The 13,315-nt window shown below is 48.2% G+C and overlaps 1 protein-coding gene across 1 annotated transcript; it reads right to left on the bottom strand.

Annotated features, from left to right (window-relative positions):
- Positions 1-8,350: 8,350 nt before the first annotated feature.
- LOC104260090 (E3 ubiquitin-protein ligase RNF13-like) lies at positions 8,351-9,346 on the bottom strand. The gene has a single exon (XM_009815682.2). The coding sequence runs from the start codon at positions 9,344-9,346 to the stop codon at positions 8,351-8,353; it is 996 nt and encodes a 331-aa protein (XP_009813984.2).
- Positions 9,347-13,315: the final 3,969 nt, after the last annotated feature.

Genomic DNA, 13,315 nt, shown 5'->3' with positions numbered 1-13,315 from the left:
AGCCTCGCAAATCCTGCCCCAAAGAGGCATGGAAAATGTATGGCTTGTGTCGGAGGGTGAGCTCGGGCGCTGACAGATGGCTTAGCAGTGCTGTGGTCCCGCCTGGCTGGAACAACCATCCATGGCTACAGAAACACCGTTTGCTTTGTGTCTCGCAAAGGCCTTTTTACAACTTGAATAAATATTTGCATGATGATGCTCCTTGGGCACCATGCACCTGCTCTAATTAGATGTAATTTGTTTCGTGGAGCTCTTACTCCTGCAGTGGGAATCTTGACTGAGGGTGCAGACACCGGACCTCATCAAATCTCTCTGGTTCTGCCTTTGCATTACTGGATCAACCCCAAGTGCTCCCAGGACACTGCCCTAAATAATCCTTCAGGCCACACAGGGAAGGACTTTGGGGAGGTTCAGCAAAACAATTTGGCTGTAAAACTCTGACCAGAGGAATCAAGGCTGAACAAAGGGCTTGGTTTTGTTACCTCCTACAGCTAAAGAAATATTGGGGCAGTTGGAGGGGCAGATCTGCCTCTGTCAGTCTCTAGGTCCCATGTCCTGGCATCCTGCTGATCACCAGGCAGTGGATTTTCCAGGGGAAAATTACTGATTTTACTGGGACCTGAGGATGCTCAGCCCCTGGCAGGGCTGCTGGATGACACTGGTTGCACTGTCACCATGGGGGAAGGCAGTGTAAAGATGCCAGGTGGTAAATGGATTGGGAAAACAGGGCAAAGCAAGATGTAGCTTGGTGTTGGGTTCTGCATGGGCAAAGCCAAAGCAGAGGCGAGCAGCGAGGCTTTGGTGGTGCAGGGGTGCTGCCCTGGGCTTGCTGGAGTGGTGGGGGAGTGCCCAGCTGTCACAGCAGCATTGGGCAGTGCTATTTAGACCAGAGCTTTCCTGGAAAGGTCAGGTTAAGATGAAGGTTTTTATATATAATTTCATTGACCAATGCAAATGCATCTCATACACTAATTAAATGCATGTCACTCAGCCAGTGCTATTGGTAGGGATATTTTTCTTGCTCCAGTGACGAATATGGCCAATTAAATCAACAGTATCTCTTTTCTTGTATTCATTTTCTCTCTCCATCACATGCTTGAAGGAGAGCAAGACCAAGCTAACAGTGGAAAGAGTTTTCAAATCTGATGGGTATAATGTTTGGCCTCTCTCCCTTTGGACTGCAGGGCTCTGGTGAGGCTCTTGGTGCTGGAGACAGAGGCTGCTCTGCATGTGCTTTCTTCCCCCTTTCTCCTCTTAATCAAAATCTCAGTCTTAAGCCTTGTGTTAGCCTGCCTCCAGTCTCCCTGTTTGATTTCTACCTACTGACCTTCAATTTAGCTCCATGCTGGCCCGTGGTGCATCTCCTTACAGTGGTGCACAGCCTGTCCTGTAACGTAGGTGGGCTGAGAGTATCTGGCCCCTGTAATCATGGGTGCTGTCACTTGTTCTGATGGAGCCAGGGCTTCCCCCAGCCTGAAACTTGAAGTTTAACAAGGTTGAGCCCTTAGGGATAATTTTTGCTGTCCAGCTGTAGAGGGTGGATGATTTACCTTAGAAGGTCTTAAAAATTGTCAGTGTGGAGGATCAGAAAGGTGATGAGGTTTCATCATATGAAGAGGTGTATAAAAGATGCTGTTCCTGTCAGAGCAGCACTGTTAGACCAGCTCTGTGCCACTCAGGGTGGTCTGGATTGAGGCACTGCTCCTCTGCTTATCTGGATAAATGCTGTGCTGATGAATGAGGCCAGAGCTACTTATCAAAATCAATCAGGACTCCAGTTAATTAGGGCAGTCGGGGCCAGGTCAGCTTTTTCCTTCTTTCCCCCAGCCTTGTGGCAGAGGGATGTAAAGGTCAGGAAAAAAAAGTGGTTCAGATCTCAATCCTTAGACTATTACAGTGGTTTGCACTTAGTCAATAAACAGGAGCAACAAGGAGATGCTTTGTGGAATGGGTAAATAGGGAGTCTTGGATGTGCCCCCATTCTCCAAGCACCACCATTCCCTGCCTATGAAGTGGTGATTTCTTATCCACACCTCCCTGCTTTCTCTCTCAGGAGACTTTTGGGTTTCATTCTCGCAGAAATAAGCAGGATGAGACATATTTTCCCCCGTTTCTGGTCCTTTTCTTCCTTCCTTGTATTGGGCAAGCTTGGTGCTGGCCGTGGGGCTAGCTGCCCTCTCTGGGCAGGGCAGCTCTCATGCAGACATGGCGTGGACAATGACAGCAAAGAATAGTCTTCCAAGAGGTAGTGTTGCTGCTTCTCATCTGCAGAGCCTTTTCAAGACCTGCTTCGTTCTCCCTGGCTGTTTCTCAGTTCCTTCCTCCAGACTCTTAGCCTTCTCTACAGAGCCATTCACACCCCCTAATTCCTCGAGAGAAAAAGATACTTGTCTGAGTCAGCAGAAGATAACGTTTTAATCTTTTTTTTTTGGATCACTGTCATATACTGGTCTTGGCTTTTCAGGCAGGAGATGCCCCTACGGCAGATGCTTCCCAACACCTACAATGCCAGGCCAGCGATACATATGTTCTCTCTTTCCCAGTGCTATTGTGGCTAGTGGGATCTGGCACTGGGAAGACTTTTTAACCCTGTTGATACATCATTTCTTAAATTTCTGGAGTAGCATCTCTGCTGATTTCAAGAGAGGGGAGAGATTTGTAGAGAAAGAATGTTTTTTTGGATCAGGGAAGGAGTCTCATACCTGATCACGCCTCATCTCTTTAAGGGAGGTGTGGAATCAATCTTTGTGATTAAGTGAGAGCAGGTAGCTTGAAGCCTCTGAGACTTTGCAGTCTGCTCAGGTCTTGGTGCAGATGCAATGGGAAGAGCTGGATCTTTATTTTCCATGTGTGTTTGAAAAGCAAAAGTACCAAAGAGCAGAACTGTTCTGGTGCAAAAGCAAACATGGAACAAAGATGTGAAGTCTTCTGATAACAAGAAAGGAATAGGAGCAACACACAGAGCTGTATCTTGCTCTCTCAGCATGGGACTGTCATCTATTTCCATCAGAGTAAGGTGTTTGTGTTCCCAGTATGGGCTTGACCACTGGCTGGTCGGGCCCAGCATTGCCAGCTGTAAGCATCTGTGCTGCAGCATTAGCGTGTGCAAAGGCTGTGCGTGAGCTCAGAGCCACTATAGTAGAAGCGGATTTGGTGAGTCAAGCTACTTTTTTCAAAGCACTGATCCCATTTCCTTGTATTCTTAAGTAGCTTCAATCCATCTTACTGCATTACAGAAACTGTGTTGATTGTTCTACTGTAGTGACTAATAACCAGCCGTACTCTGCAGATTACCCCAGAGAGCTGGATTCCTGGCTTAGCCGTACCAGGCTTCCTGTGTGCAAAGACACCTCGGGGTAACCTGATTTGTTAAGGCACGCATGAAGCTTTCCATGAGCAGAAGAGAAAGGAGAGCATCATCATGGGGTGTGGACAAGAAGGAGAGGGGGATAAGGAGATGGGTTGGTGGGAGGGGAAAACTGGGCATCAGAACCTGGGGTGGGAAAACCTGACCTGGAAAAGGAGAAGGCTGAGAAATAGACTGGATGAAGGAAGAACAGTTAGCTCCTAGGAGCTATAAAGGGCCAACTGTACATCCCCATGTGCTCAAGATTGTTTTGGGAAGAACAGGGAGCTGGGTAGTGAAGCTGCTTGTGCCTAAAGCACCTGAAGCCCACTGCTCCTGCATGGGGCTGAGGGTGAGATGGAGCACAGCTGCCAGAGCCAGCCCTGCTGCGAGGGGGACGGGCAGCCTGCACAGCAGGCTGGAAGTGCCAGTGGGTGTGGGGCTCTGTAAGGTCCTTTTGCTGAAGAGGAAGCACAGCCTGAGTAACGCCTATCTCGCAAGAAAAGACTCCTGCGATACGGTGGCGTGGGAGGTAGGCGGTATGGCCCAAGGAAGGAAGGTTTCCATGCCTATTGCAGCCTTTGGGTAGCAGAGACTCCTGGCCCTGTGGGCAGGCACATTCTGTCCTTCATCTCCATCCCAGATGGATTTTTGGAGATCAAAGGTAAGGCTCTCTGCTGCTGTAACGCTATTGATGTCATTAGGTTGTGCTGCAGGGAAGTTGGCTCTCTCCTTTTAATTACAGTAGGTATTAAACTTGAGTCTTCAAGGCTGAAAATCCTACCTTTGGCCTGTGCAGGATCTATAGATCACTCAAATATCTCTTAAACCCTCAAAGTAGTTCTTTAAATGTTGTTGCCAAGGCTTAGTGCTGGCTCTCTGCATGGGGAAAATGTCTCCACTGGATGGTTGCCCGTAGGCTGCACAGGGGGTAATCAGCCACCCTAATTGCTCCCAGTGATCTATAGCATTGACATTCTGGTGGTGAAGTCAATAGTTCCCAGTGCTGGGTCATCAACTGCTTCTCTCTGGGTCACAGTCTGGTGAGTCTCCCAGCAATATACTGAACCATGTTTGTGCAGAAAAAGCCTGCAATAAAATGTGCAAGAAACTGCAAAGAACCTCCTGATAAATGAGATCTGTAAGTCATTCTTTGAGGCCGTGCCGGAACCTGGTTATCGCTTAATAGAGTATGTGCAGTGGAGCTCAGTTTATGGGCCAGGAGCTCGCTAAGAGGCGGAGGGCTCCTGGCAGCTCACTTAAGCCCAATGTTCAGGTGCTCCCCCAAGGCAGAGTTACCAGTGGAGGTTTGGCCCATGTGGGTTGTACTGGTGCTTCCAGCCAGCCTGGGTGCTCTGACCAAAAATGCCCATGTTGGACCATCCTTGGCTCTTCCCTCATTAGGGCTTTCTGATGGGTTCATGAAGGTTTTGGCTGCTCCTCCAAGCTGTCCCTGGCCAGACCCATGAGACTGCATTTGCCTTCCCCCTCACCTCCAGTTAATCTCTTTCTGCACAGTGTTGTCTAAAATATTTCTGCTTACGCTTTTTCTGGCATGAGTTTGAAACTCTGCAGATACAGCTCCCCTTCTGCTTGAGCTCTGGGACATACAGAAATTGGGGCTCCTTTCCCAGTAGCTGCTGTCTTCTCATCTCTTGCCTCCTCTGTGTGGTTTAGTGACAATTGAATTCAGTGCCACTACCGCATCTCTGCAGAAGCCATGAATCCTCCTGTAAGATTTGCTGGTACCACCTCCCAGCACGGCCTTTTCCAGACCCCATCTACCTGGGTTTTCCTTAACTTCTGTCCTGGTTCACCACCACACTGCAGTGCTGTTGAACTGGGACAGCCGTGTCCCCGAGCTGCTGTAGGAGATACAGCTCCATCACTGTCCCCGCAAACGCTCTGCCCCAGCAGGACCCAGACCCTTCGCTCTCCTTTTCCCTCTCCTGTATTGTCTTTTGTGGTTTATTTTAACTGCTGGGATAGTGCTGCCTCCAGAGAAGTTAATAATCCTCGTTCAGGCTACGAGGGCTGCATGTCCCACCCTGGCAATAAGCTAACCTCGCGATGTGAGGAGTGCCATTAATGCTGATGGAGGGCAGTGGATCTGACAGCTGTAGGGCTGGAGGTCAGGTTCGCTGTGGCACACATCTCATATTTTCAGTGCAATAGGCTTTGATAACATTAAATGGAGTGAAGAGCTTCTCTCTTACCCGAATTCTGTTCCTTTTTTCCCTCCTTTTTAAATTAAGGCAATGCAGCGTTGCGTTGTAAGAAGGATCTATTTTTCTACTGACCCATTTCAGTAAAAATTCAGTCCATCTAGAGTGTGTGCTGCTTTTGAAGATGGAAAGAAATTCATAGATATTAAGGGCACTATGATCAGTTCATCTCACCTCATGCATAATACAGCCTGGAGAATTCCCCCGGGACTCTCGTCTTGAGCCCAGCACTCTGCAGCTGGGTGACACCGGTTTTTTTGTGTGATTATCCAGAGCCATCTCAAGATCTGGCTCAGTCTTGCTCAATCACTCCTCCTTCATCAGTAGGATGCGAGACACTTGCTGTGGGAGACAGCAGCCTGGTTTTGGCCCATCGTGCCACCAGCATGCTGAAAATAGTGGCTCTTCAACCTGCTCCCTGCACGTTTGCAGCATCTGTGCTTTTTCAGACCTCGGCTGAGGGAGAATGAGGGCAGTGAAAGTGTGCTAAGACAGGAGCTGGGAGTGTTACCGACATCTTTCCTTTTATTCCTTCCCTTTGAGGACTTGGGGTTGCCTGTCTCAGTGGGAGTTATGGACCCAGGAGATCTTTCAGGTCAGCTCCAGATGCTCAGCAGTGGATGAAGAAGACATTTGTGCAGCTTAGCTAAGCCGGTTCTGTCTCCTTCCGAGTTGCTGACAGCAGAGTTACCTCTAGAAAGCAATTAAAGGCACCTAAACAAAGTTCCTGCCAGTAATCACCCTCTGAAGGACCTGTCTCCTTCCCTAGATGGAGACAACTGCCTTTGCCTTCTCAGGCAGCCTGAGGGGCCTTGTTCTGCAATGGAAGTGATTTATGGCTCCCAGGAGGCTGCACCCCTGCAGAGGAGGGCAGTTTTCTTGTGAACTGACTTAAAAATAATTTTCCCCTGTTTTTTCCACAAATGAAATGAAACAGCTCAGTCTGAGGACTTGCAGGAAGACTTGTTTCCATCAAGTCCTTGGCAATGCTGTCATGTTTCATTCCAGGAGAAATCTGTTTGAAACTTCTCCACTGCCAAAAAAAATTCTGAAACTGCACTTTCCTCTCTTCCTCCCACCTGAAGCTGTCTGGGTTTCCCTGGGGCAGCAGTGATTGATGCAGGTCCACTTTATCGATGGCCATCACGTGTATTCACATATCTTTTCCCAGCCCTTTCTAAGATACGGATATCTTAAAGATACTCAAGTAATCTAGGTGCTGTTATTTTCAAAAGTCACCAAGGTTTCTGTGTTGCAGTGATTGTGCTTTTCAGTTCTGCAGCGTGATGTTGTCAGACAACATTTTCTAAACTCCTGGCCTTTTGAGTCTTGGTGTAACCACTCCAAAGGAAAATACTCCAAGGCACTAGTCTTATTTACTGGCCATAGTTGTGTCTTTTCATTGCACGGTGCTAATAGAGTGATCTGACAGGCCACTTCTTGGATAATGCCCATAAGAAATAGGATGTTTTATGTTTAGAGGAGAGCCTTTGATTTGGGAGTTTAGCCTTTGTCCAGCTGTGCAGGTTTGATGTCTTGGTCACAGTATGTTAGAGCTGTTCACTTCCTTAATTTTTGGCATTTACTAAAGAGGTTTTATGCCTTTCTTTTATATGAGATTAAATGCTAATAGTGGTTTTGTGAGTGTTTCCAGCTCTGTATCCACATATGCAGTTTGGGACTTGGCTGGCTGCCCCATCCACAGTGGGTGTTGGAGCCACCCGTCGCAGCCCGGGGAGCTAGCGCTGATTTGTACTCGTGCTCTTGCTTTAAGCAGGATTGGAAATGTATTCAGAGGCCTGCCCAAATAATACGACTATACCTGTTGTATCTAGAGAAGAGGTGAAGATCTGTTTGCATCATGTTAGTACAAAACTCCAGCTCCCCTTAAGGTGCTTAGGCACATTTGGATAATGACCTGGAACAACCTAGGTAGCAGGAGGTTACCTGTACCTGTCACGTCAGCCTCTGCGAGCCTGTGAGATTGCCAGCCAGCAGGCAAAAGCAGCCAATTATGCCACACTCAGAAGCATTTCATTCTTTTTTCCATCTACCCAGCTCCACAAAGCAAACCCTGCTGTAAAGACCTCTACCTCCCGCTGGCATCACCTCCTGTCCGAGGAGATAGTGTTTAAAGTGCCCTCAATATTTCCAACACAGTTTTTCTGCCGGTGTAGTTAAAGGCGATGCTGTCCTCTGAATGGACTGTCCTGAGCCACCCGACGCGTGGGGACAGCGTGTGTCAGTGCAGTGATAAGGAGGTGCTGGGGGCTTGTGGGCTATGTTTTTACTGCTGACGAGAGGGGGAGTTGCTTCATCTTTATGCTTTAGTACCCCATATTTTTTCCCCTCTCCACCTGTCAGGCTAGGAAATGGTTCCTGCTGGCTGCAATACATGAGGGACAGTTCTCACCTGGGATTTCTGGGCACTCCCCTTAGGTAACACTGAAAAGCAAGAGTTGGTATGTTTATGTGTGTCTGCACATGTATTTTGGGAGGGAATTGAGGAAGCACCCTAGCAGATGTAAACCAGCTCCCACACCAAATGTTCTTAAATCCCTGCTTCCCTCCTCCTCTTTGCTTCTCCTCTGTTGCTCTGGCTCAAGGAGTTTTTGATATTTCCAGCTGATACGTCATGCCTTTCACTGGGGGACCAGGGGAGGGGAGCCAAAACTGCAGTATTAATTGCTTCCCAATAAAAGCTAGGCTGGAGCAAGAGCTGCAGGAAAACACAGGGGACATTTCCCTTGGTTTAATGATAACTTATTCCTGTTGCAGCTCAAATGGTGCTGTTCTCCAGTGCACCAAATCCTTCCCCTTCCACTGCGCTTGCAACATATTCATCTTCATGGCCTTCTCTGAATGCATTGTCTTCGTGGTCCTGTTCCTCCTCGTTGGCATCTTTACCAGCCTGCTCTGGCAGGAGGTCACCTTGCCCATAGGTGTTCACCACCTGCTTGCAGAAGGGACATATCTTCTTGCTGGACTGGGTACGGAACCAGGTGTTAATGCAGACACTGTGGTAAGCGTGGGAACAGCTCAGGATCTTCAGGCGGTCCCCTTCCTTGTACTCTGCCATGCAGATCACACAGGTTTCATATTTGTCTCCTTGCTTGTAGGTGTGCAGCTTTATCTTGCGAGCCCTCTTGTACCAGCTTAAGCCAACCATAACAGGGATGGTTGCAATAATGACATAGAATAGGTCTCTGAAGTCTTGCATGACGAAAGTTTTCTGCAGCATTTTAGCATTGTCTTGACAAGGACTCAGATACTGTTTGGGTGGTAGAAGCCTCACGTATGCCCCTTTGTCACATTGCAAAATCCTTTGGAAGTGGAGGGAGACCGATTGTCCAGTAAAGAGTGATGGTATCTTAATCAGCTGCTGGATTTCTTTGTCGTCAGCCATCATGGTAACCAGTTGCTCTGAATCCATGTTGTACACAACAGCGGTTTGGTATCCAGCCTGCTGGGCATGAAGGACCTTCTTGACAAAAGAGCAGTCATACCCCTGTATGAGTGCAATATGTGTCTCGTAGGCCTTCCTTAGTGCTGGAGGAGTCTCTATCGGATGACAAGCATTTGGTGGTATCACCTTCGTGAAATACCCTGTCAGCCCTTCAGCTGGCAGTCGTGGCCCAAAGCATGCAGGCAGGGCTTTATAAGCGAAGCACTTGGAGCTGTCATTGTAAGCCACGTAACCAAAGACTTCTGCAAGAGCAACTTTGTAGAAGGCAGCAGCAACCACGAAGTAAAGAAGCTGGAGCCGAAGATTCATGCTGAATGCAGTTGGGTAGCTCTGAATACAAGTATCCAGGCTGGTCCCGAAGGAAAAGTGTAAGACAGTCACAGAGGCACTGTCTCACCTGGGTTTTATCATCATGACTTGGAGCCAAAGCAGGATGGACATCAAAACCTGCTTCTGCCCTAGAAGTTTCTGCAGGTTTTCTGTAGGTTTGGAGGTTCCCTGTCTCTTTTATTGGCTCCAGTTGCTAAGCAACACCCTTACATCATATCCGCAGGTTTGTGACATCATCCAATGACCGTTTCCCAAGGCTGGGTCATGGAACGTTACTGCCAACGTGCTTAAACTACTTCCCCCCTTCCTTTTTGGTCTGCTCCATGCACGTAGCTTCAAGTTTCATCTCCCTCTGGGTACACATAGGATGCTGGTTTCATTTTGCTGATGTGCGGGCAGGACAAATGAGCCTCCCCATCAGCCACGTGCCCATTGCAGACTGGAATGCTTCATGCTGGTGGCCGATGCAATTCCTGGAAAACGAGGCAAAGTGGGAATGAGCTGTCAGCCTCTGTCCACTGCTGGAGGGGGGTGGCAGCTTGTATTGGTCTGGCAAACACGCAATTTTTCCTTAAAATTGTGATCTTTGAACCGATACCAAGCCAAATAAATTGCTTAGGGTAGAAGGGGTTTCTGTCATTTGAAATAAGTCAATCGGTAACTGTCAGTCGAAATGGCAGCTAGCAGAATTTGAAAGTCTGTTTCCTTGTGTGTCCTCGCTCTGCCGCTACCCAAACTTCCGAGAGCGCAGATCCACCTTCAAGGCCCCTGAGAGAGCAGCTGGATTTGCTGAAGGGGCTGGTAGAACTTGGGCTCTTGCTGGGGCTGAGCTTGTTGGACTCCTGTCCACAATGGGAGTGGGTGGTGGATGAGCTTGGGAGGGCTGCCATCAACTTTTGTACCGGGACTTTTCACCTTATTTACTTTAAAACCTCAGCTGCTGGAAATCAAATGACTGAAAAAAGGCTTTAGCTTCTAGCTATAAAAACTGAGTTAAAAATTCTGGTTATGGTGAAAAAGCTGAAAAAAGAGTGGAAAGCATAAGGCACAAATGTTGTCCCTTCCTCCCAGAGTATTTGACAGCAGAAACTCCCATCTTTCAGGCAATTCCCAACTCACACGGTGACTGCTCAGTGCCCAGAGGAACGCCAGCCTGATGGGAATGCAATAGCTCTCCTGGTTGTCAGAATGAACTAGGTCTGAATATGCAATGAACCCAGGTCAGTTTGGAACCCCAAATCCCTAAAAACCTGTACCTTTTAACAAACAGCCCTTTCTGTTTAATGATCCACTTGAGAGCAGCCCGTGGTTTCCAGTGCAGTTGTGTTGGACCTGTAGTTAAAAAAAATCACTCGTGTACTAGGCAACTGATTTGTTACTAGCCCCCTTGGGCTCTGCTTGAGACAGATTTCACTGGGAAAAGAGCTCCAGAAAATGTCAGCAGACAGTGTGTGTGCGCACCAGAGACTCCCAGCAGCTGTGATTTCAAATCGATTTTATTTTCCCCTCATCTAGAGAGTTTTACACTTGCAGGGAGACATTTTGATGCATTTAAAAACAAAACAAGGAAAAGGGTTGGGGAGAGGGGAGAAGCCAAATGCTTTGTAGTAGAATGAGAGATGATGAAGAAAATGGAGGTATACTGGGAGACCTTTTTGAGGGTGCATTTTTGGCTTGGTCTTATGCTTCTTGTGATGACATCCGTCCTCCCAGTGTTCTTTAAAATCTTTGCCTCTTCATTTGCACTCAGTGGTCTATTTCTGCCTCCAGACCAAAACTTTATGTACTGCCAGTGGCCTGCTGCTGGCAAAAGGGGTAGGTCTGTCTTTGGGGCTGGACAAGGAGCCATGTGTCTGCGTGAGCTGTGACAGATGTGGGACCAAGGAACGATCGATCCCCTTTGTATTCTGTGTGTTGTTAGCTCCTGACTGCTCCAGCACCATCTCTTATCCTAGAATCGGCAAGGCAGGAGTGAGCAGCCATCCTGGCTTGCTCACCAAAACCCTTGGATAAAAGGAGAAATTGGGTGTTTGCAGTCTCCAACCTGGATGTCAGTAACCCAGAGAGATGTGGGCAAAAGGACAAATCCTCTTCAAGAGAGGTTGGAGGGCAAGGAAGAGGGGAATGGGGTACGGAGAAGGCTCTGGGGAGTGAGGAAAGAGGAAAAGGCAAAGTCTGGGTGGGGAGCAGGATACCCTTATCCCACCCATAGGCAGTGTGAGATAGGAAACCCTAACCCCCAGCCTCCTTGGAAATCCCTGAATGCTTTTGCAGAAGGAAGAAGAGGAGGGCTGAGGCAGGACTTTAGCCAAGACGGTCTTCACTGAAAAAGCCGAAGTGGTGCCCTCTGTGCTTTCCATTTGCTTCACTGCTGTCTTCCTCCTCCATCGTCAATGCCCTGGAGGCTTTGGCTCCTGCTGTCTGAGGTTAAGCCAAGCATCCCACCGTGGTGTGGGGCTGTGCCAGGCTGTCTCCAGCCCCATGCTACTTTCGTTATAGCCAGCACCGTATGCTCCTTCTCATCCTGCCCTATCTCTGTTATATTCATATGTTAAATACATTGCAGATGCTCCTGGACATATTCTTGACCCGTTTTCTCTGGAGTCCCTGCAATCTACTTTGTTGGAATAATTGCAATTTATTTAAATGTCAACAAGCCACACGTGGGAGACAGCAGTTGTGTGCAAGAGCAGAGCAATTACAGGGAACGGGTCCCATTTTACCACTTGAACAAAGATCCAAGCTAGAAGAAAGGAAAAGATCATTTACCTCTAACAGATCACTTACCCCACCACTCCCAAAGTCCCCGTGTTCCTTTGTACTTCTTTGGGACTATCACTTAGTGCAGGAGCTGGGATATAAAACCAGCTCCTCCTTTTGCTTGTATTCCACAGAAGTGTCTGCTCAGTCCAGAGGAATTTAGTGCTGATTTAGACCCACATATCTACTAGCAAAATCTAACCCTGGTCCTGCCCAAACAGCTTAAACAGTGTAACACAGATGCAAAGGAGACTGACTTATGTAGACATCATTACAACTCCAACAGAACATGCATTACAGGCTCCAGATCCAGCATTGATTTAACTTGGGGAATATGTCTAGATGGCTTTTTCCCCTCTGAGGTTTTTGCAGCATGAAAATAGCAGCCTGGCAGTGGTATGATGTGAGTTTGTACATAATCAGACTTCTTGTCCTTCATCTGTATTAGGTCGGCGTCTCGGGTCCACAGGCAGTGGCACTGCACAGACATGCAAGATCCTCTCCCTGCCCTCAACAGCCAAAGGCCAGGAGCAGAAAAAGCCATCGGGGGGGTTAAATGCTTTGCTCAAGACATCTTGGCAGGTATCCCTGGTTCAGCTTCGTGCCCTTATCAGGGCGTGCTGCTCCTTTGGGGTCATGCTATAGGATTAGTGAGGCTCCCAGAGCTAAAATACTAGTGATTCGCTGTGAAGGAAGATCTGGGGCCATCTAGTGACCTTCCAGTGAAAACCTTTGTGCTTCCAGTGCTCCCAGTTGCTCTTAAAAGAAAGATATGTGGGACACGCTTACCTCCCTCCTGCTGACTGAGCAAGTCCCCAGCTCCGCAGTGAGCCAGCTGGAAGGCAGACCTGCACCCTGTTAATGATTTTTTTTTTTTGCTAGGAGCTGATTTAGAAACTGGTACATGTAACCACCTCCTTTCATCTAGGATGAAAGGAAAGGATGACCCACGTCTTTACAGAATAGATAGATGAAATAGTCGGAGTCACCACCAAAACGCGAGCTGGGTAGATGAGAAATGGAGTGGTGTGTGCAGAGAGGTGGTGTGCCTCACTGTTTGCCACCCTGGGAGAGGGATAGAGAGCAGGTTTGTGTCCCCTACACGTGTCTTGGCACCGTGTGCTCCTGTGCTCTACCAGGTACCTCTTCTGGATTTCCCAGGGGTCCAGGCAATCTTTCCTCTGTTAT

The sequence above is a fragment of the Gavia stellata genome, chromosome 32 (genome assembly GCF_030936135.1).
Source record: "Gavia stellata isolate bGavSte3 chromosome 32, bGavSte3.hap2, whole genome shotgun sequence".
NCBI classification, from domain to species: Eukaryota; Metazoa; Chordata; class Aves; order Gaviiformes; family Gaviidae; genus Gavia; species Gavia stellata.
Note: the sequence above shows the minus strand (reverse complement) of the source record. Positions and strands in the feature narration are given on the sequence as shown.